Source organism: Parus major, chromosome 3 (assembly GCF_001522545.3).
Source record: "Parus major isolate Abel chromosome 3, Parus_major1.1, whole genome shotgun sequence".
Taxonomy (NCBI): Eukaryota; Metazoa; Chordata; class Aves; order Passeriformes; family Paridae; genus Parus; species Parus major.
This window is the reverse complement of record NC_031770.1, coordinates 84,588,108-84,613,448: the sequence shown is the minus strand read 5'-3', so window position 1 is coordinate 84,613,448 and position 25,341 is coordinate 84,588,108. Positions and strand designations below refer to the sequence as shown.

At 36.2% G+C, this 25,341-nt stretch overlaps 1 protein-coding gene across 7 annotated transcripts in view; it reads left to right on the top strand.

The window, feature by feature from the left end:
- Positions 1-25,341, top strand: part of COL19A1 (collagen type XIX alpha 1 chain) — a 186,569-nt gene that overhangs the window by 67,856 nt on the left and 93,372 nt on the right. For all 7 annotated transcript variants that reach the window (XM_033512990.1, XM_033512991.1, XM_033512992.1 and 4 more), the window contains one exon: positions 17,910-17,963. In XM_033512990.1, coding sequence (XP_033368881.1) covers positions 17,910-17,963 — 54 coding nt within the window. The remainder of the gene's footprint in view (positions 1-17,909; positions 17,964-25,341) is intronic.

Genomic DNA, 25,341 nt, shown 5'->3' with positions numbered 1-25,341 from the left:
AAGAAGGAAGAAGTATCAGAAGTAAAAACCATCATCCATAGCAAGTAACATTTATAACGTGAGATTTCAGCCTCTAAAAAAACCCACTTGTTAAGCTTCAGTGTTTCTGACTCCAATGACAGATCTTATTTCCATGGTAGTATCATTATTCATCAGTTCTGAAAGGCTTGTGCATTTTTTCTTTTTTTTTTTTTTCCTCCCAATAATTGCTCTGTAGCTGTGCTGTGCTCTCCTCGAGTTCTATGAATAAAGTGTGTTTGAGCACAGGCACATGGTTCCAGTTGTTGCTGCCACTCTCTTTACTTGATTTTCCTTATTTTAAAGCAGAGATAAAATGACCTAATCACTGGTAGTCGCATTTTTCTTATCCAGAAGTTAAACCAGCATATTTTTTTTCTTTTTGTCTCTGTAAATTCAGATGAAAATTAAAGGGTCCATTTGAAAAAAAATAATCTAGTGTCTATTAATATGTTTAGTATTATTTATTATTAATGCTGCATTCAACTGCCCTTGAAATTAAAGGAAATATAAGAGTGGAAAGATCTTTATTTACCAGTGTTCACTCAAAAAATAATCTGGGCTAATTTCATCAGAAGCTATACATGATACTTGTGTGGGAAGTGTGTTCTTTACGGTTATGAGACGTAGGTCTTAGCAGTTACTCAGTTCAGCTTTGATTCAAATAATTGTGTAACAATAACAATGTAGAGTTTCAGCTACTAAACTCCAGTATAAAAAAATTATCAACACATTTGCATTTTAACATAGCACAAAATGAAATAGTTACACGACTTTGTGTCTAACAAACATGATTACAAAGCCTGAAATGGAAAATTTTCCTATTACCAAAAATTCTGTGCAATATTGTGTATTAAAGAACAAAATTTTTGAACACTCCATTTTGCATATCACCTAAGGTGATTGGGACACAGCTACCTCAGTGTGGGATATTTGCCATTCCAGACTCCCCACAGGAGTACATGGAAATATAAATGTACTTGGAAAAGAACCATCCTCTGCTTTTGGTTCAGTGACCCTATCATTTTGTAGGATTGAATACTTGAAACCAACTCAGCCTTATATCTCATTTCATCAAATGAAAATAGTTGGTTTTTGTATTAGGTTCTGCTTTGGCAGAGCAAGCCTTAGGGACATCAGAAAGAGACAGCTGAGGTGACAGTGCGTAATCATTTGTACATTACAGTTATGGGAAGCATCGGTAATGTAAATTATTGGGGGAGATTCCTTTATGCTGCTTAGGGGTTTCTCTGCCACACTTGGTTCTTCCTGAGGATTCCAAAAGTCTTGTTCTGCTTTTGGTCATGGCTGAACTTGTTTCTCTCTTACAGAAACCAATAGTGGTACAGTAAGTACACACATTGCAAGTGTAATGTTGCAAGTTTTCCCTCGAATATACTCTCACTGTGAATTTATTTTAATTCTCCTTTGTATTCTGTTTTCTCTGTGTTACATAAATTATGTCACTCTTATATGATAGTCTTATAACTGCAACAAAAACATTGGTTTACCCTTTTATAGCGTGACTGAAAAAGTATACACTGAGAGAAGTTTTAATTGGTTTGCTGCCAAGTAGGCAAACTATATAATGGGGATCTGTTCTCCTTCTAATGCTGCTTAGAATTTTAATTTTACAGTATGGGATAGAAAACATGACTAGTACATTTCATGATGATAGGCAGTCAGAAGGTACTGATAACAGGTAGAAGAAAGCTGTAAAATACAGAATGTTATTGGTAAATCAGAAATGTAGCCCAAAATGAAAAATGAATTGAATTTATTGTCTGCAACACTAATTAAAAAGTCCTATTAAAAAGTGTTATTTGGTGTTGATATGGCTTCAATTCTACAAATTTTGAAAGACAAGCATTGAGAATGACTGATGCTCAGAAATACAGAACATTTGGGGAAGGATTGCATGATTGACTCTTAGTGTGGAGTCAGCTGAAAATATGTGAACAGTTTTCAAATACATAACATTACTACAAGGAGGAAAGAAATGGTCTGTTTTGTGTGTCTGTAGTGCATGCAGAGCAGTGGGCTGGAAATGCAGCAAGGGAGATGCTGTGTAGCCATTAGGAAAGGGTTTTTAATTTTAATAGTGTTGTTTGTTACAGTAGTAATTTCCTCTTCCAGTGGTCTGCGGTTTTTATCCTGGTAACACAAAAAGGAATAAACTAAAGGCTTGGTTCACGAAAACACAGGAGATGAGATTATCTTAAATGACTGCCATATTCTGTTAATAGCATCAAAACTATGCAAGGTATCCCTTACACTTATTTCTAATTCAATAAGCACAGAGAACAGCAGGACAGTTTCTTTTTGAATATACATACTTGTTTGTTTTTAATGTCCAGTTAATAGTTTTCTTTGATAGGACTGAAAGCTTTGAAGCAGGTTGCACATAGTGAAATTTTTCCTTGAGGTTTTCAAGGCAAGCCCTGAGCAATCTGGGCTGATTAACAAGTTTGGGTCTGGATTTCATTCTCTCTAGGTTTCAAGATCTCAGACCTATCTTGAAACTTGCAGAGGTTGAAATCTTTATTATTATTTATTTTGATACTAGAAGAATGTGCATCACTGGGGTATTGGAACAGGCCCAGTCACTGTTAGCTAAGTTGGAAAAGTCCTTTGAGACGGTCAAGTCCAACCTATGACCTAACACTATTTATTTACTGGACCATGACAGTAAGTACCACATCCAGTCCTTTTTAAACACTTTCAGGGACAGTGACTCTACCACCTCTCTAGACCGCTCATTCCAATGCCCAGCCATTCCTTCTGCAAAGAACTTGTCTAATGTCCACCCTAAATATCCAAACTGGAGAAACAACCTCTAAAATATCTTTTTCCTTTGTTAAATCTGTAATTAATTCTCTTTCCTCCTGGTTATTGCTTCCTTTGCTCACTCCAATTAATACTCTTTAACTAGGTCCCCTACTTTTTCTGTCGTCTTGTCTACCTTTTTGGTTAGAATATGTATTTTCTTTAGTACACTTTACAGATATGATTCTTTCTGTAAATGAGCTTGAACACTGAGAATTCAATTTTCTGGGACACATGGAATGTGAATGCTGTATTGATTTCATTAACCTTTAGCAGTATATGTGGAACAAACCTAAATTATATTTGAAATAGTGGTGATAGAAAAGCCAACAAATTTACATGTTAATTATAGCTGAGCAAACATGACTTGTTTGTCACTAACAGGTAATAGTCATTTCATAGAGCTGGGAATCTTTAATTCCATGCCTTGCTTAGCTGTTTCAAAATGCTAGTATAAAATCCCTGTTTGTGTTTAAAGTCAGAGAGACAATGTGTGCTGTTATGTAATGAAATCACAGGACTAGCTGATATCTCAGAAGACTCAGAAGTTGAGAGGAGGACTGCTGGGCTCTGGAGAGGGACTCTTCAATTGCAGTTTCACTGGACTGGCTGCATTCCCTCATAAAGTGTATTCCCTTTCTTCTCACACTTGAAGCTGAGGGTTTTAAAACTGGTTGTCATTGGACCTGAGCTATGTAGCAGTTTATGTGCTGTGATAGGCACTTGTAGACACTTGATTTCTGGTAAAGTTATTATTTTACTCTAATTCTGTGATTAATATTTCTCAATATATTTTTAATTTTTATTATATATAATCTATAAATATATAATATATATTATATTTCTCAATATATTAATTTAAAAGTTACATGTGTTTGAATAAGGGAAACTTCGAGAATAAAACCATAATGATAGTTATTATTTCCAGAGTGCCATCCTTTTTACATTATATATTGCATGTCTTAATTGTGCTTTCACCTGTGTATACATATGAGTAGAGAGTGGGAGTCTGGGACTTGTCCAGCCTAAATGTAGAAAAAAATTTCATCTGCCTGATTTTCTTCTAAACGCAGGATGTTCTTTGTATATATTTACTATTTTCTGAAGTACAATTTGAATTATCCCAGGAAATAGGGCTTCATCTATTTCCTTTAGAAGACAATTCCTAATAGATCTTAGTGTCAAGAAGATTTCCTGGAGGTTCAGTGTTTTCTACTTCATCCTATCACACCTAATAAAATACTCCTCTGTCTATCTTCTATCCATCCAGAACACACAAGGCTATAAACTTCCAGGGTGTCCCCAGGTGTAGTCTTTTCTTTCAGTCTTCAATATGCTTTTCTTAAATAAGCATAAAGAAATGAAGAAAGAATTATGTTTCCTAGGTCTAACAAGCTGGTTTGAAGCTAGCCATTATTTAGTGTTTATAATATTTTAATGTCTATCATAAATTTCAGTGGTAAAACCAGACAGCTTGAGTACTGGGGAAGCTTCCAATTTACTTGAAAAATAGAAGCTATTGCACCTAGATAGAAGACAAAGGTCCATAATTAAAAATACTAAAAAAATAAAATTAAGAGAAGCAGTTAATTACAATTAAGAGAAGCACTATGTATTAGTTGAGTGCTTCTATTTATGAGCTGTAGATTCGTCTAGAAATACTTCAGTCCGAGCAAAAGATTAGAAGAATTCCATAAACTGCAAATCTTGGTGTAACCATGGACACTACCTGGTCTTAATGTTTTTTGAATAATGGAAGAATGCGCAATTTTCATTATAGACTTAGGGTCCTATTCCCTAGTTTGTTTGGATGTGAGTGGAGTTGGTTCCACTGTGCTTAAAAATTGTCTCTTACCTGTGCTAGCCATCAATGCAGATACTTTACTGGGGAAGGGAGAAGAATATCTGAAATCCTTGATCTCCTGTTTCATGCAGGTAAGACTGAGTGCTTTATCAGCTGGATATAAATGTGAACAGAGGTTTTTCATACTTGTCTCCTAATGCTACATAGGGAAGTATACAAGTTTTTTTCTTTCTCATCTTGTAACAATTTAGTCACCTCTTTGCACCTTCTTTTATTTCTCTTCCTGAAACAAGTGCAGTCACGTCTCCATCCTAGAAAGCTAAACATTACCAGGGTAGGGTAATGTTTAGGTAGTTCTGTGATATTTGGCTTGATCTGGCCATCTTCCTGTTGTTTAATGCTCTTGCCCTTTGAAACAGGCTTAATCAAAAGTGCCTGTTGGGAATAGTTCCCTAGCCTATACTAGCTTTTGAATTGTGCCTGGGAATTACATGAGGAAATGCTAATTGGACTCATTGAAATGTCTGCAAAAAATCCTTCACAGCTGGGGTCTATCAATTAAATGATACAGATGACCGAGTACCAGGTCCCGAGATCTATCACTGTTTAATTTACTTACACATACCCATTTGGTGAGATTAAAGGTTCATCAGGCTCAGCATCCTGCTTCTAATGATAGCCTGAAGTGGTGCCCTGGGGAAAAGTAGGAGGACAAAGTAAGCAAGTATAGTACTCTTCCAGCCTTCAATTATTTGAGACTGCATCTCAACAGATGTGTTTTCTGTGAATTTAGTAGTCTTCAATGGATTTTTCTCCTACTAAAAAGTACAGTTTTCTTCTGGATTCATGTAAACTTTGAGCATCTGCAATATCCTGTGGTGAGGAATTGAACAGTTTATCTTTATGTTTAAAGAAATACTTCCTTTTGTTTATTTGAAACCTGCTTCCTCTTAATTTGATTTGGTGTCCCCTACTTCTTCCAGAAGGTTCCTGTTCTCCTTTTCAGTATCAATAAGCTTCTGTTACACCTTCCTGAGCTGTCTCTTTCAAATTGAAGTATATCAGTTTACTTAGTGTCTCCAGATATGAAAAATATTCAGTATTGGATCACCCTTACTTAGTTGCTCCTGATATTACTGAGTTCTGTTCCAGTGTTTAAAGATCCAAAAGACAAGAACTTCAGTCTACCTGTAATATCACAGGGAAATTCTTTGGTTTATTCTCTGTGCCTTCTTGTCTCCCCACAGGGACTTTTCTGTCCTCTCTTTAGCTTTGAGTGTGGCCTCAGGATCTCGTTCTTGATCCTTTTTAACTGGTTATTAGCAGTCACTGCATTTAGGAAGTTCTGTTTGTATTCAATGTTTGTATTGTGTTATGGCTACATAGGGGATATTTTATAATCTTCATCATTTGATGTATATCTACACTGAACTTCATTTTCCCTTTTTCCATGTTATTTCATCCTATAATGACTGTATTGAGTCTGTCACAGCTCATCTTCATCTTTTTTATCCTTAATCATTTGGTAGTTTCACCAGATTGTTGTGTACTTCAAAATGTTTTTCTTTGAGGTTTGAGTGTAAACATTCCAAGTCTTGCTAAGCACAAGATTAACAGAAAACTGATTTTTACAATACATAAATGCTGGTGTGGACTCTGAACCTCTTTCTTCCTTGGAATAGAAGTGTAATATTTGACAGGTGTGGAGGGCTTGTGGCATAAGAAAGGTATCTTTATCTTAAGCACTGAAAATGGTATTTGCACATATTGAGTACAATTGTTTAAAAACATCTCGAGCCTGACAGAGTTCAGAACTCTGATGATCCCTGTGGGTCCTTTCCAACTCAGATATTCTGTGATTCTGTAATTTACTTTGTCCCACAAAGCTCTAAAAATTCCAGTTGCTCCCACAATGTAGGAAGCTTCTTGCATGGTAGCCCCAGACGTGGATCTCTGGGCAAGAAAGGACATGTGGTGCTCTGCAGAAACTGCTTGTTCTGGTGAGCTTTCTGGGGTATCAGAAGCATTTCAGCTTCCTTAGCAGGCATTCTGCTGAGATATGAGGTTTAATAGTGTGAGCAGAGCGCTGAGTCCTTTGGATGTACCGCTTCCAATAACAGTGCCTTCTGTGCCACTTTGGAGATTTCTGTGAAGACATATCCAGAGATGGATGGCTGCATGTCATTACAGCTGTAATGCCTAGAGAAAGCACTTGCTAGTTTGGAAACAAGGCTGTAAGCTTTTTGACTGTTAGCTAATAAATGGTAATTAATTTGAAATTAATGTATCAATTTTTACCTGTAACACACGGTGCACATTTAGCAAGTGAGAACTGTTGCAGAATATTTTTCATTATGAAAAAGACTGTACTGACAGGAATTTAATGAGAAGAAGCAATAGGATAATCTAATAAACAGTACTGATGCTACAATATTTAAAAATAACATTTAGCATAAATTGCATACATGTTTATGGAGCCTTGTAGTTCCCATTGTGTAGCCTCATTCTTTGAGACCTCTTTGAAAATTCTTTTATCTAGTATTTACAAAATAGGCATGAATGCAAGGACTTAAATTTGCGGATGAAATCACAGAATCAGGGAATGCTTAGATTTGGAAGGAACCTTAAAGCTCCTTTAGTTCCAATCCTCCTGCCATGGTCAGGGACATCTCCTGCTATATTGGGTTGCCCAAAGCTCCATTCAAACTGGCCTTGAACACTTTGCAGGGACTGAGGAACTTCTCTGGGCAGCCTGTTCCAGTCTCTCACTACCCTGAGAGCAAGCAGTTTCTTTTATGTCGTCTAAGTCTTTCCTCTTTTTCTTAAACAAGTTTAAGTCAATGGGCTCTGTATGTGAGCTTTTGCAAATTTGAGTGTTTTCAATGAGGAAAAGGATTAGAATTTATGAACAATTTGATGAAAGGAGAAACAGCAAAAGATTACAGACATAGGTCGCTGTAGAAGAGGAGATGAGAGAACTGGTTCATTAATATACTAAAAATAGAACTCAGTGTGTGCATATGAGCAGGGGAATCTTTCTAAAACCTGCAAAGACAGATGTGGATGTTGCTACTGAGAAGTCAGTAATATACATCTTAAAGTATATTCAAGTTTCAAAGCACTTTTTTTGCTCCACTTAGTAGTAGTTGATGTTTATTAACGTAATACTGTCAGTGATAAATATGGTCTTCCTCCCAAACTCCTCCTTTCCAGTTGCTTCTTCCTATCCCCAGTGTCCCTGTGCACTGTTGCAACTGTTTGTGTGATTCCTAGTAAAATAAACAAGTCATGGAACTATTTAGACCAAAAAAGTGCCTCTGTTTACTGGATTTATATCCCAGCACATTTTGTTTCTCCAGACTGGTATGTGGCTATTCTTCAGCAACCAATGCAATTCAGAAGAAAAGGCATATTTAAGTGACTAAAAGATGCTGCAGACTTATACAGATGACTTTTGGAGTTGGAGAGCAGTGTGATTCTTTTCAGATGAAGCTACACTGAAAGATGTACTTTGGGAACAAGCCTAAGGTGCTACAATTTCAATGGCTCATGAATTAAATCAGACTAGAGCTACTTCAGTGTAGGTTTGGAATAACTCCAACAAAATACAGTGTTGACATCTACTACTCTGTCATTTTCTCCATAAATCGTCTCTTTTGTGCCACACTCTATGCTGATATGGACATAAATAAAAAATACTTTCAAGGAGACCTGACTTAACATGGCATGGAAGTCAAGGATATTAAGGCTGTTATAAAGGATATGCACAGAAGTTGAAGAATGGTAAAATTGTACAGGAGGATGTGCTAATGTAGCTAACTGAGTCAGCAGCTTTATGATGGTACTTTTTACAGTATGCATATTCATCATCTTTGTGTATTGTTAAATTTTGGTTTAATAAGCCAAAGAAGCTGGATTATAAAAGCAGCTAATCTGCAACAGTCGCTGAGAGTTTCTGTGACAGTAGGTAAAAAGTAGGTGAATACTGAGTTGTCTTAGATGTCTATCACTGATCTTCCTGGTATGGTGAGGCCAGTATATATTGTCCTAAACAAAGAAAAAAGCTTAATCCTGGTACCATTTTAAGTTTTATGTAGTTACTGAAGGCTAGCAGTAAGTTAAACTCTTGCTGGTGGTAGCTGGCCAGTAGATACAGTACAGATTTCCCAGGATGACCTTTCTAAAGATAATTCCTCCCATTCAGTAGGCTGCAGAATATTGTCCCACCTATTTATTCTAGACCTTTTGACTTTTCACCCTTCACTGCACAGTGGTTCAGCTAGAAGAGAAATTGTTTCTATGGGTGATACCCATAGAGCCTGTATGGGCTGATTGTATGAACAGTTGCCAGGAAAGTGGGAGCTGTTAATTTCAATCCACTCAAAAGGGGAGAAAACATCTTGAATGAAATCTCTGTTTACTAAGTTTTGTGTAAAAGGCAGAAAATTCCACCTTTTCTAATTATATTTTGAACTGGCCTTAGTGAAATCTGACTGAGCAAGGTGGGTGTATTTTGAACACAGATCAAGTCTCCACCTCAGATAAATATCCATTAGGAGACTGAACATACCACATCTTTAAACCATACCAGGGTTTGTGAGAGATTTATTGAAACACCAGTTTCCTGGTATAAAGTGTGAATTTCTATGACCTTAAAAAACTACTTATTGTAGTCTAAGAAAATAGAGATAACTGATACTGCTGTCTGTGTGGGCCTGATGAGCATGGTTAATAGTCACAGCTACAGAAAAGGCTATTATTCTGTTTTTTGTGTGACAGAAATAAAGCTAGAGGTGCAGCCTTTGGCAGAAAAGACGTAGCAGTCCATCAGCTTGTGCAAACACTTGACGTGCCTTTAACCATCTGCAGAACATCTTTTAGAGTATAAATAACAATAGCAATACCCTGCCAAAACCATGAAAGCATGTGTGTCTAAAAAATACTACGTTCTGTGAAAGCAATACTATTTGTCAACTGATGTCAAGAACAGATTGGCTTTCGGTTGCCTTAGGAGACAAGCCCTGAAAAGAAACTAGTTTATTCCTCCTACGGAAAAATCTTCATTCAACACTAACACCAACCCGGTATAAACAGAAACTTCCCCACTAAAAGGCAGATAGGATTTTAAACAATTGTAGCTGCAAGTCAAATCCGTTTCTAGTATTTACTTAAGAAATGGAAAAATAATCTGCTCATTAAAGAGAGTTTTTTTTCTTTTGAGGTTTTAATCTACTGATAGATACAGAAGGTACTTAAGTTTAGAATTACTAGGAAGATCAGTCAGGGGAAACTTAGAGCCAAATTCAACTATTAGTTTTATTCTTGAACATTGTAAGAATAAAACTGTAATAGCTCAGGGATTCGTGCAAGTTGAGACAAGTATTATGATTCCCTTGTGTTAGGCAAAGTACAAAGACAGAGTGGGCCATTTACTTAATCCAAGGGTTATTATAACTAAAATATAAGAATTAAGACAGTAGATGGATACCTGCAGAAGACCCAACCTGATTGGCTAATAAAAAATAAATAATACAAAAAAATGATGCTACACCTGTTGTGCAGATTTTGTGATCATAACGCTAGAGAAAAATGGGGTTGAAAGGAGTAGTTATTGTATGGAAATAAATGGTATGACCTTGTGTAAGCCTTGCAGTGCCAAGCTGTGCACTGAGTTTTACACTTAGATGTCCTGGTATTTAACCGTGTGTGCATGAGAAGCATCGAAGGAGAAGATAAATGTGACCAGGGTTTTAACTATGACAATCCTAATGGGCAGGTGAGAGCAGGATGAGAGAGTATTTGTGAAAATAGCCTGGATCAAAGTGGAAACTGTGTAGAGCGATGAAAAACATTTTGTCTATGGTCTGGATGTGGATTGCATCTCAGAGACTCACTTCAAGATAATTCCAGCTCTTGCTGACCAGCAGAATCAGTATTTTTTACAGTGACAAAAAGAGGAAGCTTTTTCAAGTTAAAAATGTTGAAAGAAATATTTAAACAATTCAAACATAGATTAGATATACGGTACTGGAAAATTAAGACATGATCTTGGTGAGGAGTCAAGTCTGGATGCAACTGATGACTCACAGAAATGGTTGTTGATTTTATATTTACAGATGAGATTAGCCAGAGACACTGTAGGAGAAAAAAACTGGACCATGAGTGTTCCCTGCATGGCCTCTGCATGGAAAGATGCATGTATGAGTTGTCTGACTGAACTCAGGAGTCTTTATAGTTCAGAAAGCCTTTTGGTTTTGGATTATGAGGAAAGGTGTAGCACAATAAATTATATGCAGTATAATTTTTAAACTGGAATGGTATTCTGTGTGTAGAATTTATTGTAGAACTCAGCCAGATGGAGTGAGTGAAGAATAGAATATCCATTCAGAATGATGTTCTTTTGAGTGTTAGAATATATTCTGGGACTCTCTGGGGAGTTATATTAGACAGCTGTTTGCACCCACTAAAGCCTTTGCACAGAAATACCAAGTAGGAAAATGAAGATCACCATGAAAAAGCTTAGTGACGCTTCCTTATAAACACATTTTGCTTGACTGATGATACTTTCTGAAAAGAGTATTAATATATTCAAGCAAATGTTAAGAATGTATATTATCTAGGAGACTGAAACTCTGCTTTCAGATGCTTTAGGTTCTATTATTGCTCTTATTTCTATGAGTAGAACTTTAATATTGGGTTAAGAATTTTTCTTTCAAATTAGGTCTGTGAATAGATGATCAAATAATTACCTTAAAGAGTGAAGTTTTGATTGTTGATTTTGTTAGTATTTTTCTCCTTGACACTGAATGGATTAAAGGAAAATAAAAATAAATTGAAATGGTCATGACAGCATGAGCCATGGCAGGATAGCATACAAAGTAAATTTTGCAAAGCGCAAAGCCTAAATTTCATGTGGCAGAAACAAAAGCAGCTGTGAGCATCTTAAGCATGATTAGGACATAAATTATTTTTGTTGGGATGTTTATTATTGAAAAACAAACTTAATGTGAGATTGTGGTTAGATTTGTGTACATTGTAGCAAGCAAGAGTTAGCCAAAATCTCAGTACTTTTTCTTGTTGTCCTGGCTAATACCTATTAACCAGAAGGATGAAGTTGTGTCTTTACCTTAACAAGTTGTTTCTTTACCTTAACAAGTCTTTTAAATGAAAAAGTATTCTGTATATCCTATCTTTTCCACTTATCACAGCATATCTTAATCCTTTTTAGTATTCACTTCATTAATGATCTTTGGCTCTGGTCAGCACTAGGGAATGTTAGGCAATCTCTTAGATTTCCATAGGGTAGGATTATACTGAAGATATTAACCAAGATGAGATTGAAGATAATAACCAAGATGAGATTCAGTAAGGAACACACTAAGCGTATATAGGACTCTTCACTTGTGTTTTCAATAAGGCATTGCTTGTAGCCTTGCTGTGGCATTTTCTAGCTGTGAAATAATAGAATTGGACATTATTTAAGGCTTAGTTCTCAATCATAGTTCTGTAGGAAATGTCATAAAAGTTCTCGATAAGACTGTGGCTGAGGACACTTTATTGCCAGTCAGGGTGCCATGGAATTAATAGACTGTTTCAGGAATCAGAGTTTGTGGGTGCTGCAATGGGAGAGATGAACTTTCATAAAGAATGTGTGAGAAAGGAATGTATGCCTAAGCTACCTGAATGGATGTGGATACAGTCCCTCAATCCTAAGAGACTGATAGCTCTTCAGAATATGTTTATCAGTGTACTCCTGTTTTGCCTGTGTTATTTGGTTTAATTTTTGTTTTACTGCTCTGTGTCTCTGAACTCATTATTCAATCATTGTGCTAGGCAATAATGGCACATGGACAGAGCAAACATCTCGATCATGCAGTTATTATGTATATTGTTGACATTTGTATTAATGCTTGTCCATCTTTCAACACCTTCATGAAAAAAAGGAGACTTTGTTAAATGAGAGATTTTTTACTCCTTAAGACATGTACCTGCAAACACTGTAATCTTTACTCAGCAAGGACACCATCCGAATAAAAGCTAAAACTATTTCTACATGTGACTTTGACACATTTTTCAAGAGAGAGCAATCATAGCAGAACCCAGGAGCAGTTGGGAGGAAATGTTATCCTGAAATAGTTTTCAGTGTTCATCTGCCTCACTCACAGGAAGACACACATACAATGGAGTATCATTAAGTGTGCTTAGAGTATTCTCAAGCAAAATCTACAGTTAAGGCAAATTCATTCTAATGTTAGATCATTACAGTATTTCTCTGCCTTTTTAATACAAATTCCACCCTCCACGCCCCATTTGGCTGCAAATGAAATCTATTTTTTGTATTATCAGTATGGAAACCTTGATGTCCCATTTATAGCATTTTCCCCCATATTTGAGATTCATCACCACTTCCTATGTTCATTCTTTCCTCCTAACTTTTTTTCCACACTTTCTATCATTCTAGTTTGGAGAAGAGCAGAAAAGTATGATGCCCTGAATGAGCTGTTATTTTTCGCTGTTCTCATCAGTGGCAAGTAATCTAGAATAACTGGGTTTTTTTCAGCTTGCATTTGACAAATGGAGAATGAAGTTTAGTCTTTTTAAAACGTCTTTGTGTTACAGATTCGTGTGCACTGTGATCCATGACAATACCCAGATACTTTTTTGAAGTAGTGCTACAGAGTTATTCCTGTTGTTTGTGCATTAGACTTCTCCATTTAGAGAGCACTACACTGAAAGTTGAAAGTTTTATTGGACTTGGGGTTTGAGTTTGGGGTTTTTTGGTTTGTTTTTTTTTTTTTTGGTTGCTGTTCTAATTGATCCAAATAATTTTGCATTTTAAGGTTTTTCTGCAAAGAGTAAAAATGGATGGCTGCCTTATTCCTGCTGGCAGAATGAGGCAGTTCATTGATGCAGCTTTGGAGCCTTGTGCTCCTAGATTCAGTTTGTTCTGTGCCTAAGGTTTTCCTTTAATTGAGGTGGTAATTTGCCTTTATATGGCCTCTCTGGTTCGAAATGCTTAGGAATGCTTGCTTAGGAATGTGACATGTGACACCCAGCAGTAATTAGCCATTGTGAATATTTTCAGAACTGCTCAGTCTGTGTAAAAAAAATGCAGGAAGGAAAGATCTTTCTCCTGACATAATATCCAGTATGCTCAGGAGCAACACTTGTTCAGGACTTCTTCACAAGACAGCAATGGCACAGTTTGGAATCAGCAGGTTTTTGGTCATTGTTTCTTTATAAGTGTATCCACTCAACTGTCTGATCTCTATAACGCTTTGTCTGAGCATCCTAAATATATAGGCTTGGGAAGACACAGGATTTGAGGTGATATCCTTCCTGATCATCTCTGTTGACTTTTGTTTTCTATAACAGAAGTGTATTTCTGCAATGCATTATGCAGTCTCTTTCTGACTCTGCTTAGGAAATACTCTTATGTGCTATGGGGTTATAATCTGTTTGGAAATGAGCTTCATGTGCCACTCTTATGTTTCCTTGCATAGTGCCTCCCAGTCTGAACTGAGTCAAAATCATTAGTTTGTCTTGATTTCCACTCCTTTTATATGGTACAGTATCTCAGCAGTCCTGAGGTGCTTCACCCTGTGTATTGCCATTTTCCTAAAGCATGCTATCCCATATTCTGTGGAAGATTTACAAGTTGGACAGTAAGAATATTATTAGGGTGACCTCTTCATAAACCCAGCCCTCCAGACATCTATCAGAAAATCAGAAAGAAACAAGGTTGGCTTTTTTTATCTGAAGATGTAGATTTTTTTCATTCATAATTTACTACAGAAAAATCAATAAGCATTATTGTGAGCTGAGATCAGTTTAAAAGAAGCTATGGAGAAGTGGTCACAAGAAAATAAAATTCATGTAGAGCATTCTGTTGAGACAGAGCTGTAACATAGCAGGAAAAAAGTATTAAAAAAATAGCAAGTCATAACTGTCTTAAAGATATATAGGTAAAATCATGGAGTTTCAGAGGTTAAAAATTATAAGGTGCCCACTCTGACTTACTGGTATTATATAGCTTTTGTACTTTGGAGAGTAATTCAGCAAGTGTTAATGATGGCACTTTCAAATTCTTCCAAAAAATGATACCAGGAATTCCAGATTTTTATCATTAACAGGGAAGTGTTAAAGAAAAATCTTCATATTTTTGGTTCAATTTTTAGGTTTTAATGTATTGTATTTCCAAATATATTGTTTTGCCATTCTAACATGGGGGAAATAGTGTGCAAGGAAAATGAGGCAATCTTAAAGTAGACAAGTGAGTTGGAGGCTGGTACTCTCATCTTGCAGAGGCTGTGGATGTACCCCTGGCCCTAATTAAAGAATGTTATCACTGAATTGAGTGCATCCACTATTACAAACAGCAGACTGAATCCCTCCCAGCAGTTATTCCGGAGCAACCCCATCAGCTTGTTCCATCAGGGTAATGGAGTGCAGAACTGACCCGAAGAAATACAAATAATTCAGTGTTGCATGAGGTTAGTTTTAGTTAACTAATAAAAAAATCTTGATGCTTTCAGAGTTTTGTCATCCTGTTTTTGCAATAAATAGTCTTTAATTGTTTCATCTGAATGTAATAGGCAGGAGCACTTCATATAAAGCAACATTAACATGTTTTTCTCTCTTTTTGGTAATCTATAAGGTACATTGCCACAAAGCCACAATGTTGATTATTAACAGCCTCCTCTACACTGTAGAGTGGCTTCAGCGACTCTGCAAATTGGCTAGGTTTGAAGCTGTTAATTATGTGGTATAGTGTGCCTCATAAAGACAGAAATAAGCATGACTTGGCTCAGTTCTTGTGAGAATAAATTGTAAAAAATTGGACCTCTGTTTGGTTTGAAATTTGGCTTCACACAGAACACGGACATTCCATATGACAGGCTTGGCAGGTACAAATTGTGTACTCCATTAAAAAATCGGAATATGTTCATAGTAAAGTCGCATACCTGGCTGAAGGCCAGGGGCTCTGCAGCGGTCCAAGGCTCATTAGCAGGGGGTGCTTTTCATCATTTTGTCAAGGAAACTGAGAAACATCTTAAATCCAAATATTGTGTAAATCATAAGGAGTGGGGGGTTTCTTTCCTCCCTGCATTCACCAGCCATACTTGTATGTGTCTGGAGCTGCCTGGCGGCATTTTGAAGTTAGCGTCTGCCTGCTGCAGAGGAAAAGGCGCGTTCACCAGCACGTACTGCTCATCTCACAGTGAGGCAAATGATAAGGGAGGGTGAGGGAACAGGCATCTTTTAGTTAGGCTCTCTGTTTGGCTTTTTATGGCAATGTAGATGTTGCATAACAAATTATGACAGAATACTTTTACCTTAGGTTTCCACCTATACATCAAGGCATTTACAGGATGCTGTTACTTCTGAAGCAATTCTGTACATATTTGCATCATTTTTCTTTAGGTGTGAAAGCAGATACACAAGTCATAGAAGAAAAATCAGCTCCACAAATTGGAATGATTTGTAAATCTTCTGGAAATATATTCAGATAAAGAGATACTATGTCAAATACATGAATGTACTTTTATAACTGTTGCAAGATTGTAGCAATGTAACTGGTACTAGTTGAAATATCCTGAAAGCAGTATTAAATGTTCAGTATGTCACAGTGATGAAAAATAAAGTGTCATTTTTTCAGTTCTGAAAGTTTAAGTGAGCTATTTAAAAAGAACAGTACGCCTGGGATTTCAACTGGGTTTTTTTTTAAACTGACAGTGAAAGAAAATTACTATCTCAACCAGTATCTTATATCCACAGAACAAAGAGGACTCTATAGTTCAAACATAGTAAAATAATAAGTGTTAAATTCCTATAACTGTTTGGTGTAATTTGAACTTTGCAGTAAATGCACAGATTTATCTGGTGGAGGTTTTTAATTTTTTTTTTAACCAGTAAGAAAGGGAATACTTGAGGGAAAACCTTAACTGTATGATTCAAGCTAATGTGTAGCATTAAGTTTCTTATCAACAAGATGTATTAAAATGGAAAAAATGAACCAGTAATGCCATCGTGGGAGTGGGATTGTTAAATTCACAGTTTGCTGCCGCTAATTTTTTAGTAGACTTCAGTTTTTTGACAAAGCTCATACAAACTCATTTTGCAAAACTGATTATTAGATGAAATGCCCTCTGTCATTGCCAAGGGAGAAATAGCTCTGAATCAGGGTTGTGTCACAAATGGAGTTAGCTGAATGATCTCAGCTCAATGCCATTTACCTAACAGAATTATGAAGAGGATGCTGATATAATGAATAGGTTATATTCAGACAAATGTAGTCCCCCAGAGATAATGGAAATTTGGTGAAGAGCTCTTTGTTTTCTTCAGTTTATATGAACAGCTTGGACTCTAATTAAGTCAGTCCTCACACTTCCATCAGAGTTATGCTACTTTATGATTACTTATTTTGATTTGACAAACTTGATTAGAGGGACAGAGATGCAATTATAGAGCCCTTTAGACTTGTTGCTTCCGGAAGGTATTTTCTCTTAAATTATGCTTCTTTAGCAAATGCATTTTATTCACTTTGATGAAATATGTCTTAATTGGAATGTCATGGTGGTTAGAGTATGGAACTGAATTCTTTTATGTATTCTACAAAGATTGTTGTGTTTTGTAGTCAGTGTTTCATGAGCAAACTCAGAAACCAGCTACAGTCAATTCTGAAGGAACCTTCCCATCATTTTTTTTTCTTTTGATTAATAATGTTGTTCATACCTTTAAGAAAACTTTCAGAACAAAGGTTGTTTCCGTTTTTCAAATGCAAATAGTGAACCATATACCAGTATGGGTCAAAGACAAATGATAATACTGAGGACTTTGTAAACAAACATTTACTTTAAGCATCTCATAACAAAACTGAATCACAAAATGGAAAAAAAAAATATTGTAATATTAAGATTAGGATTTTCAAAAACTGAACTGTTCCCTGGTGTAAATTTCTGTTTCATCACCATGTTCTTGAAACACAGCAAGAAACAAGAATGCTCTTCTGTGATGAGTCTTTATGGATGTTCAATGACCCTATGAAGTACAGAGAACTGTACCTATCAGGGTGCTAGACATTTTTCAGGGACATTTATTCAGAAAGAATTTCTGTTGGAATGTAAGAAATAGTTCTGCTTGTGCATCCAATGTACATGTAGAACAGACCAGAATGGTAAAATATTTTTCCTGTTAAAAAGCATCATGGGTTAGGGTTTGCCATGAGTATATATAATAAAATAAATATTATTTATTTTAGGGTGAAAAAGGAGATAAAGGAGAACCAGGACCAGAAGGCCTTCCTGGAACAGAGGTAAACAGAACAATAATGAAACAGTCAAGTTACACCTTCTGAGTGGATGTTTAAGAAATGTAATTCAGACTTTATTTAAGAAGAGTGATGGATTTGGAAATTGTGTATGCTTGGAGATTTTACATCCCCAAGACTATAAGGGAGGAAGAGATGCATTCATGTGACTTAGGAGTTCTTAGAGCTTCATGTAAGGAGGGCTGTGGATAAGGATTTGGTGTGTTCCACAATGCTTCTGCTCATGACTCATGAAATAAACTGAAACAAGAATGGGGATTAAACATAATATAGATGAGAATCATTCCTTGTTAGATAATCTGCTGGAGAATAAGTTAATTTTGGAGACAGGGTAAAGCTATGGTTTGGTAGCTTTGGTTTCTGAAAGAGAAAATACACAAGCTGTTAGCCATTTTTGGGTGTGTCACTCACTGTGCCATGTGTCTCTTGTGAGAGAATCAAAACTTAACTTTTTTTTTTTTTTTTCCACTGCCAGCTTTCACTGCCTACTTAGTTAATTGGACTGGACCATATTTAAGGTAGCATAAATCTGTATCTAAAAATACTGGATATTCCTAATGACTGAGTTCACATCGAAGTTTGAACCTGAGCCTACACTATAGGCATGACTATAAAGTAAACCATACTTTTGCCTATTTTTAAATTTTTATTTATTTTTTTATATGTGAAACCAAGATGAGAGGGGAAAAAGTCAGGTGGTTTTTTTTCAATGAAATACTAAAATAGACAACCAGCATGATTTCAAAAATCAAGATTTAAAAAACCATAATAATGAAGTCAAGCAAGATGTTTGCTGTATACCCTCCTCCCATCCTTCTTCCTCTTGACCTTGGTGGGGGTTACCCTGGCTTTAGGTTTTAATCCTGGACACTCTTGGCTCTCCAGTTGCAAAGCATTGCTGTAAAAGGCAGAGAGTATCTCCCAGATGGGGAATGACTGACATTAGGACTAGAATCCAGATACAGGACTTGGAAAAAATATTCAACAATATTTTTTTAAGCACCTGTTCTGAAAGAATAAAAGGGTTGGCATTTAACACAAAAATACTATGACAGTCTAGCTGGGGCTACTGAAAATGTTATAAGACAGGCTACAAAATTATGACACTTTTTACATCACCTGGCTTTCTATGCACACTGTAACCATAAATATATTTTTCCTGGTTCAGGTAATTACAATTTAATGCTGGGTAAATCAGGCCATTTTTAAGTAATAGTGAATGTCCTTCATGTGAGAACATGTACTAAGAGAAAATGTACTAAGCTGAAACTAAACTTAGGTATTTGAAGAAGTATTCTCTTGTAGCCTGTCTGTCTGTAAAGGTGAACAGTATACTTCTCTCATGCATACATATATGCTGACAGCATGGAAAAGACACGTCTGTGCTTCTTTCCATAGCTCTGGTGACATTTCTGTGTTGGTCTTACATGATCTTCTTTACTACATGAGATCTTGTTCCATCAACCTTTTAGGAGGAGTAAGGTATACCAAGTATCTGATTAACTCTAGGACATATTTAACATAGTGGCAATGTGAATGTGAAAAATACTGAACATTTATATTTTTAAATATTTACTGAACTGTTGCAATGTGTCAGTAAATGGTAGGTTCTTACTAATATTATAGAAACTTCCATTAAAACATTAAAACAGAAGTAAACCTGAACATGGCAGTATAACATTGTATTATTTGAATCCATACTTAATTCCTTCTTAACAACATTTACATAAAACACTTTGAACTCAGTTATCACTTTCCACGGAGATACCAGTCATTTACAGGACTGTGTATCATTGACTCTTGGCTTCTATCAGTGTCTCTCTAACTTGTTCTGCAAGCAGAAATGTAATATCTGGTACTTCTGCAATAATCAAGTTAATCTCCTTACACTGGTGTAATCTGCACTGCTGTATATATTCAAAAGAGCCTGAAAACCCTTAAAGCTAGTGGCATTGCCTTCTGGCAAGTGTTGTCTCTGCCTGGGGGAGTGAGGGTTTCCATCCTCACAAGAACTTGAAGATGATGACTGAACATTTTATCTTGAACAAATGGTAGAAACATATTTGAATGTATTTTAATCAAAATCAGAAAAGTAGGTGTCACAGAAAACTTTTGCATGCTGTTGCTAACTTGTGTTTTCTTAGCTGTACAGAAAGTTCTTGTTAGAAAGAAGTAGCGTAACAGAGGGGAAGCCAGACCTGGTTTGGAGGCTAGGCTGTAGTGATGATATACCTAGAAAGTCTCAATTCGCTCTTCTCTCACTGGCTGTGCTAACTGGCTCAGTTAATCTCATTGAGAACCAGGTTTTGAGGCGGGAGCTGTGAATATATCTCACTGTTCTGCACATCTCCTAGTTTATGTCTCCAGTAATCTGAGCCAAGATCTACAATGCTGTGTCCCAGATTGGGACATTATTCAAAATCCTTCTGACAACATGAATACTTTCTATAAATGCTACTAATGTGGTTGCCATTGTTTTTAGTTTCTTAAGGAGTAGTTATAAATAACTTGGTATATTACTAACATAGTCCTCCTGTAGTACATGTCCATGTCTCTAAGCAGGTATTTGTTTTTCTAGGATGAACTGCCAGTTTGCTTGAATAGTATCTCTTTCATCCCTTGAGACTCTTTTAGCCACTTGACATTAAACTCAGGTGCCACATTGCTGTCACTAAAATCCTGTAATATTTTTAAGATGTTGTTTCCATTCACCATTCTTTTGGATATTTTGTTTTACAGTTGGGTGAGAGATCTGTCTGCTTTTGTAATTGAGGAGTTATGAATTGTCTGGTCTAGTTATCAAGGTGGTTATTAGTGAAAGGCTGGACTTAATGATCTTGGAAGTCTTTCCCAGCCTCAAATATTCCATGATTCTGAAATAATGCTGTCATTTGTATCACTGTAACAAATGTAGCTTCATGTACACCCTATCTGAAAAAAAAAATAATTATAAAAACACTCATAGCCTTTGTGGAACATGGAAAAAAAATACAGTATAAATACCCATAAAACTATTTGCAGAATATGTTCTCTGTTATATCCATATATCTGCCTGCTGATCTGAAGTGAAAAGAAAATCTTCATCACCCAAACTTATAGAACTCTTTTTGAGTCATGCTGTTTTCTTGATCACTGGTGCAGGTAGGAATGAATGCCATGGGATACTGCCAATTACTATTTTCTGACATAAATAAAATCCTTCAGCAAAAGTAAGTCAAAATAGCAAATTTTATCATATCTGTCAGCACGTGTCATGCATAGCTGGTAGAGGAATAGTGTGTTTCTTGTAAATGGGAAAAAAATAGTAAAACAATTCTGAAATTAAAATCTAGTGTATATATTAAACTGAGTGTTTAATTAGTTATTTTTATTTCACTTGCTGGGGGAAGTAATACCATAAGTAACTTTTCTAAAACTTTTCTACATTGAATTTTATTCTTTACATACCTGATGTCAAAAGTTGGACCTCTAAGTTCAGTAAACAATAAAAGAATCCCAGGTTTTCAATGGAAAGATGGAGAACATATTAGACCTTTTCATTTTGATGCTTGTGGGAAAAGGTAATTAAAAGTATGATCATTATTAAAGGGATCCTACATCTTGATATAATAGCAATTGTTGTTTACCTTCACACCCTCAGGGCTTGTCTCTAATCTTGAACTCTCTTAGTACTAGCATTGCAAGGAAATACTTCAATAGGAAAAGAATAATCCTATTGCTTGAAAAAGTGAAGTTGGTGATGATGTTTGTTTATATCTAGAGTCTGAGAATTCTGTTAAGAACAAAAGTATTAGGAGATAGTAGATTTAATTTAGAGTCCAGTAAACTGTAGTAATATACCAGTTTGAAGTTTTGGAATTCTATTAAAGAGAAAAGGCATTATTTAAAAGTACCTGAGACATAAACTGGGAAAAGTATATTGTTTGAAGCTATGAAAACACTTTGCTAAATTAGAAAAGTTAACCCAGCTTATCCAGGTTGGCACTGTACAGCTGACTGAAGCTGTTGTTAACTTACATTTTAAGGTTGCTCTGTGAACAAAATGTAGTGCTGTTTTTAGTGGTTAGAATACTTACAAGCTCTGTTACTTGGCAGAGATGAGTGATCTGATCTATAATAATGTGGTTCCACATTGTTGGTTAGAGTGCTGGGTTGTGTAGTGTATTTCCAGTACATCAGGTAATATGTACAATGCTAGGAGATTTCAACCTGATGTGACATTGAATGGGCTTACTCTAATGAAGGACATGGAATTGCAAATAATAAATTACATTTTCCCCAAAAGATACCTTTTAGAGTTGAAAACCTGCTCTCCTGAAAATGTTATTGAAGTCTGACTGCATTTTTCCATTGCAACATGTGTGCAGCATAGTTCATGCTGTACAAATAGGTGCAATTCCAGTAGTCAACATTTGGCTCCTGCAGGAGCTGCTGGAGTCTTCTGGTTGGGGTCCAGCTGATCTTTGCAATTTTTCATTGAGAGGAGTTCCTGGTGTCAGGTGGTGATACATTTTACCTGTTTTATCAGTTTTTTATTCATTCCACCAGAAGAAATAGCATTGTCATCCCTTCCAAACAAAAATACTGCCTCTAATTCAATCTTTCCCTCATTGATCCCAATTCACACCCTTACTGATGTTTGTGATATACTTGTTCCATTAATTTCTCTGTTGACTGAAAATTGTACTGCAATTATCTGTCTTATTTTATTTATGTATATAGAACATTTCTGATATTTCCAGTATTATTATCTTGGTAGCTTCGAATTTGCCTTGTACAAACATATTCTAATGCTTACTTTACATTTTGGTTTCCAGAAAGGAACCACAATGCGAGTTTATCATGACCTTTAAAAAGACCAGGCCATAGTCCTTTTAGGGGAGAAAATGTTTCAGCTGAAGACTGTTCATGAACTCATAAATGTATATTATTATCTTGGTCCCAAAAAAGCTAGAGTTAGACTGGGATAGAATTCAATACCCAATTAATTTACTCTCTGTTATAAGAGCTGCTGGAATTTTTAATCTGTTCTTGAATTTCTGGCAAATCTGGTAACAGACTCCTTAGATCAATAGAAATTTGTTTGTTTTCAAAGCTGACCTTGTTCTCCTAAAACAGTGCAGAAAAGGAGTTTTTCTAACTTAAGGCTTGGTCTAAAATCATCCAAATTAGATCTGTTTAGATAACCACATTCATTTTACTGAAGCATCCTGTTCTGGTCTCTGCCAGCGTCAGGATACCCTACTGTACTGTGCTAAAAGGGGCTACAGATTTGACTTGGCACAGGAATTCTTACTTCTTATGGTATTTCAGAGACAGTGAGCCAGCAGCTAAACCTCTCAGCAGCTTCAAAATTGTGACTGTAGGAAAGAATAAGCATGGTGCATTCCCAGATGTATTTTTTGCAATCATTTGCTACATCTGAAACTTACAAAGTTTATAATTTTTTTAAATACATATATAACATGTAGGCAAACCAGAAATACTTCTAATTGGTCTATAACATTGGGTTCTTAAAAATCCTTCAAACACTGTAAGGTTTCTTGTAAAATGTGTAGTTTACCCTTGTCCTTTTTATTTGAGGTCAATTGCTGTGGTAATCATCTCTGCAGTAGCTGCCAGACTGCACACCTCGCTGAGGTGCTCTTGCAGAAACACTGCTAAAAGCTTTAAACACAGCAATTAGGGGAAAAAAGGTTCATAGTTTTAAAGTGCATGGCTCAGGCTCAGTATCTTGCATCCGCAGTTGCATTTTTTATTCAGTAGAGACACATAGATATATGTCACCATCTGTGAGTTGCAGATTTTTTTTTAGCTTTGTCTTTTGTCTTCTGTAAACACACAGCCTTAGAGCTAATTCCTAAACTCATAACTATTGTTCCACTGCTGATTTGCTAGTATTGATTTTGAACCAAATCCATACAGTTTGCACACCTGAAAAATCCCTGAAATGGCTTTAAGAGTATGGATTGGTTGTGTTTTATGCAATCTTTCAGAAGGAGGCTGAAAGTAAAATGTAGCAAATGGAGACAATATTAAAGCTATGTCATAAATATGCAGATTGTAAAAAGAAAGCAATTTTTTGGCTTGGTTTTTGAATCCATCTGCCTATTACATTTTTTAAGTTCAAACAGCAAAACTACTTCTGATTTAACTATTACATATTTGGCAAGCTTAATAAAGAACAAATCAAAGCTAAATCAGGGGTATTTACAACAACCACAAATTTAATCCAAAGTGGGTACTTAAATGCTCATATAGTTCTAAATGATGTTCCTTCCAGATGGTGAATTAATGTAATTTTAGCAGGAAGTGAAGTTGCACAAATACGCAGTATTTAGAACACTCACTGATTTCATGTTTCTGTACCCACTAAGGCACAGATGTTAGTTACCATTTTCGTGCCAGTTGTATCTATCTTCCTAATAATTGCAAACTGAGGAAGAGAGTTTGCAAGGACAAAAGGGAGCTGGGAAGAACTTTAGTTTGTAAACCCTAATTCAGATGTAAATGAATCTTTTCTATCCTTGACCTATTTAACCTCCAGAATAATAACGATGGTGGCCTACTTGTGGAGCATCTCATTATGATGGGGTCTTGTATTGCCTACATTGTTGCCATTTCACTTCCAAGTAAAATCTTTGAGCTTGCAGAGGTGTCTCTGACTTTCAATACACAGTCTCTCATGACACTAAGGCAGTGGTCAGAGGGAAGGCACAAGACAAATCTCTCAGCTTAAATAAAAATGAATTCCTGGTAGGTTGGTCCACCGTGAGAATTAAGTTCATTCAATGCTATAGAATGGCTTGAATTTGCTGGGCATATTTTGAAACCTCTCATTCTTCCATTTGTTTTGCAGCAAGGAGAAGACAACAAAGATTGTGTGCTGGGTACTAAAGATATTTTATGGGTTTTTTTGGTTGCTTCTGGTGAGAACTTCCTAATGGAAGAGTTGTATGAGGGATATTGTAGAGGGTAGATTCAGACTAGTGAACACTAGAAAAGATTTCTCAGAGAGGCTGTAGATGCCCCATTCCTGGAAGCTTTAATGAATGTGTTGGATAGAGTAAAGTGATCCAGTTGGAAATGCCCCTGTTTGCTGCAGGGCGGGCTGAACCAGATGGAGTCACTTCCAACCCAAACCACTCTGATCCTGCACGTGTGGAATGGCTGTGTATGTAAAGTGTAAGGCTAGGCAGTGCTATTTGCTTCCCCTGTTGAAGGCAGAACTAAAGAAGGTATGAAGAAATCAATTCTTTCTCTAATTGCCTTTGTGAACATCAGTGAAAATGAGAGCATTGGAAGATGTGCAGCAGCTCTGAGCTGTACCTTCCTGGAGTTCACCAGTTCAGCACTGCTACTT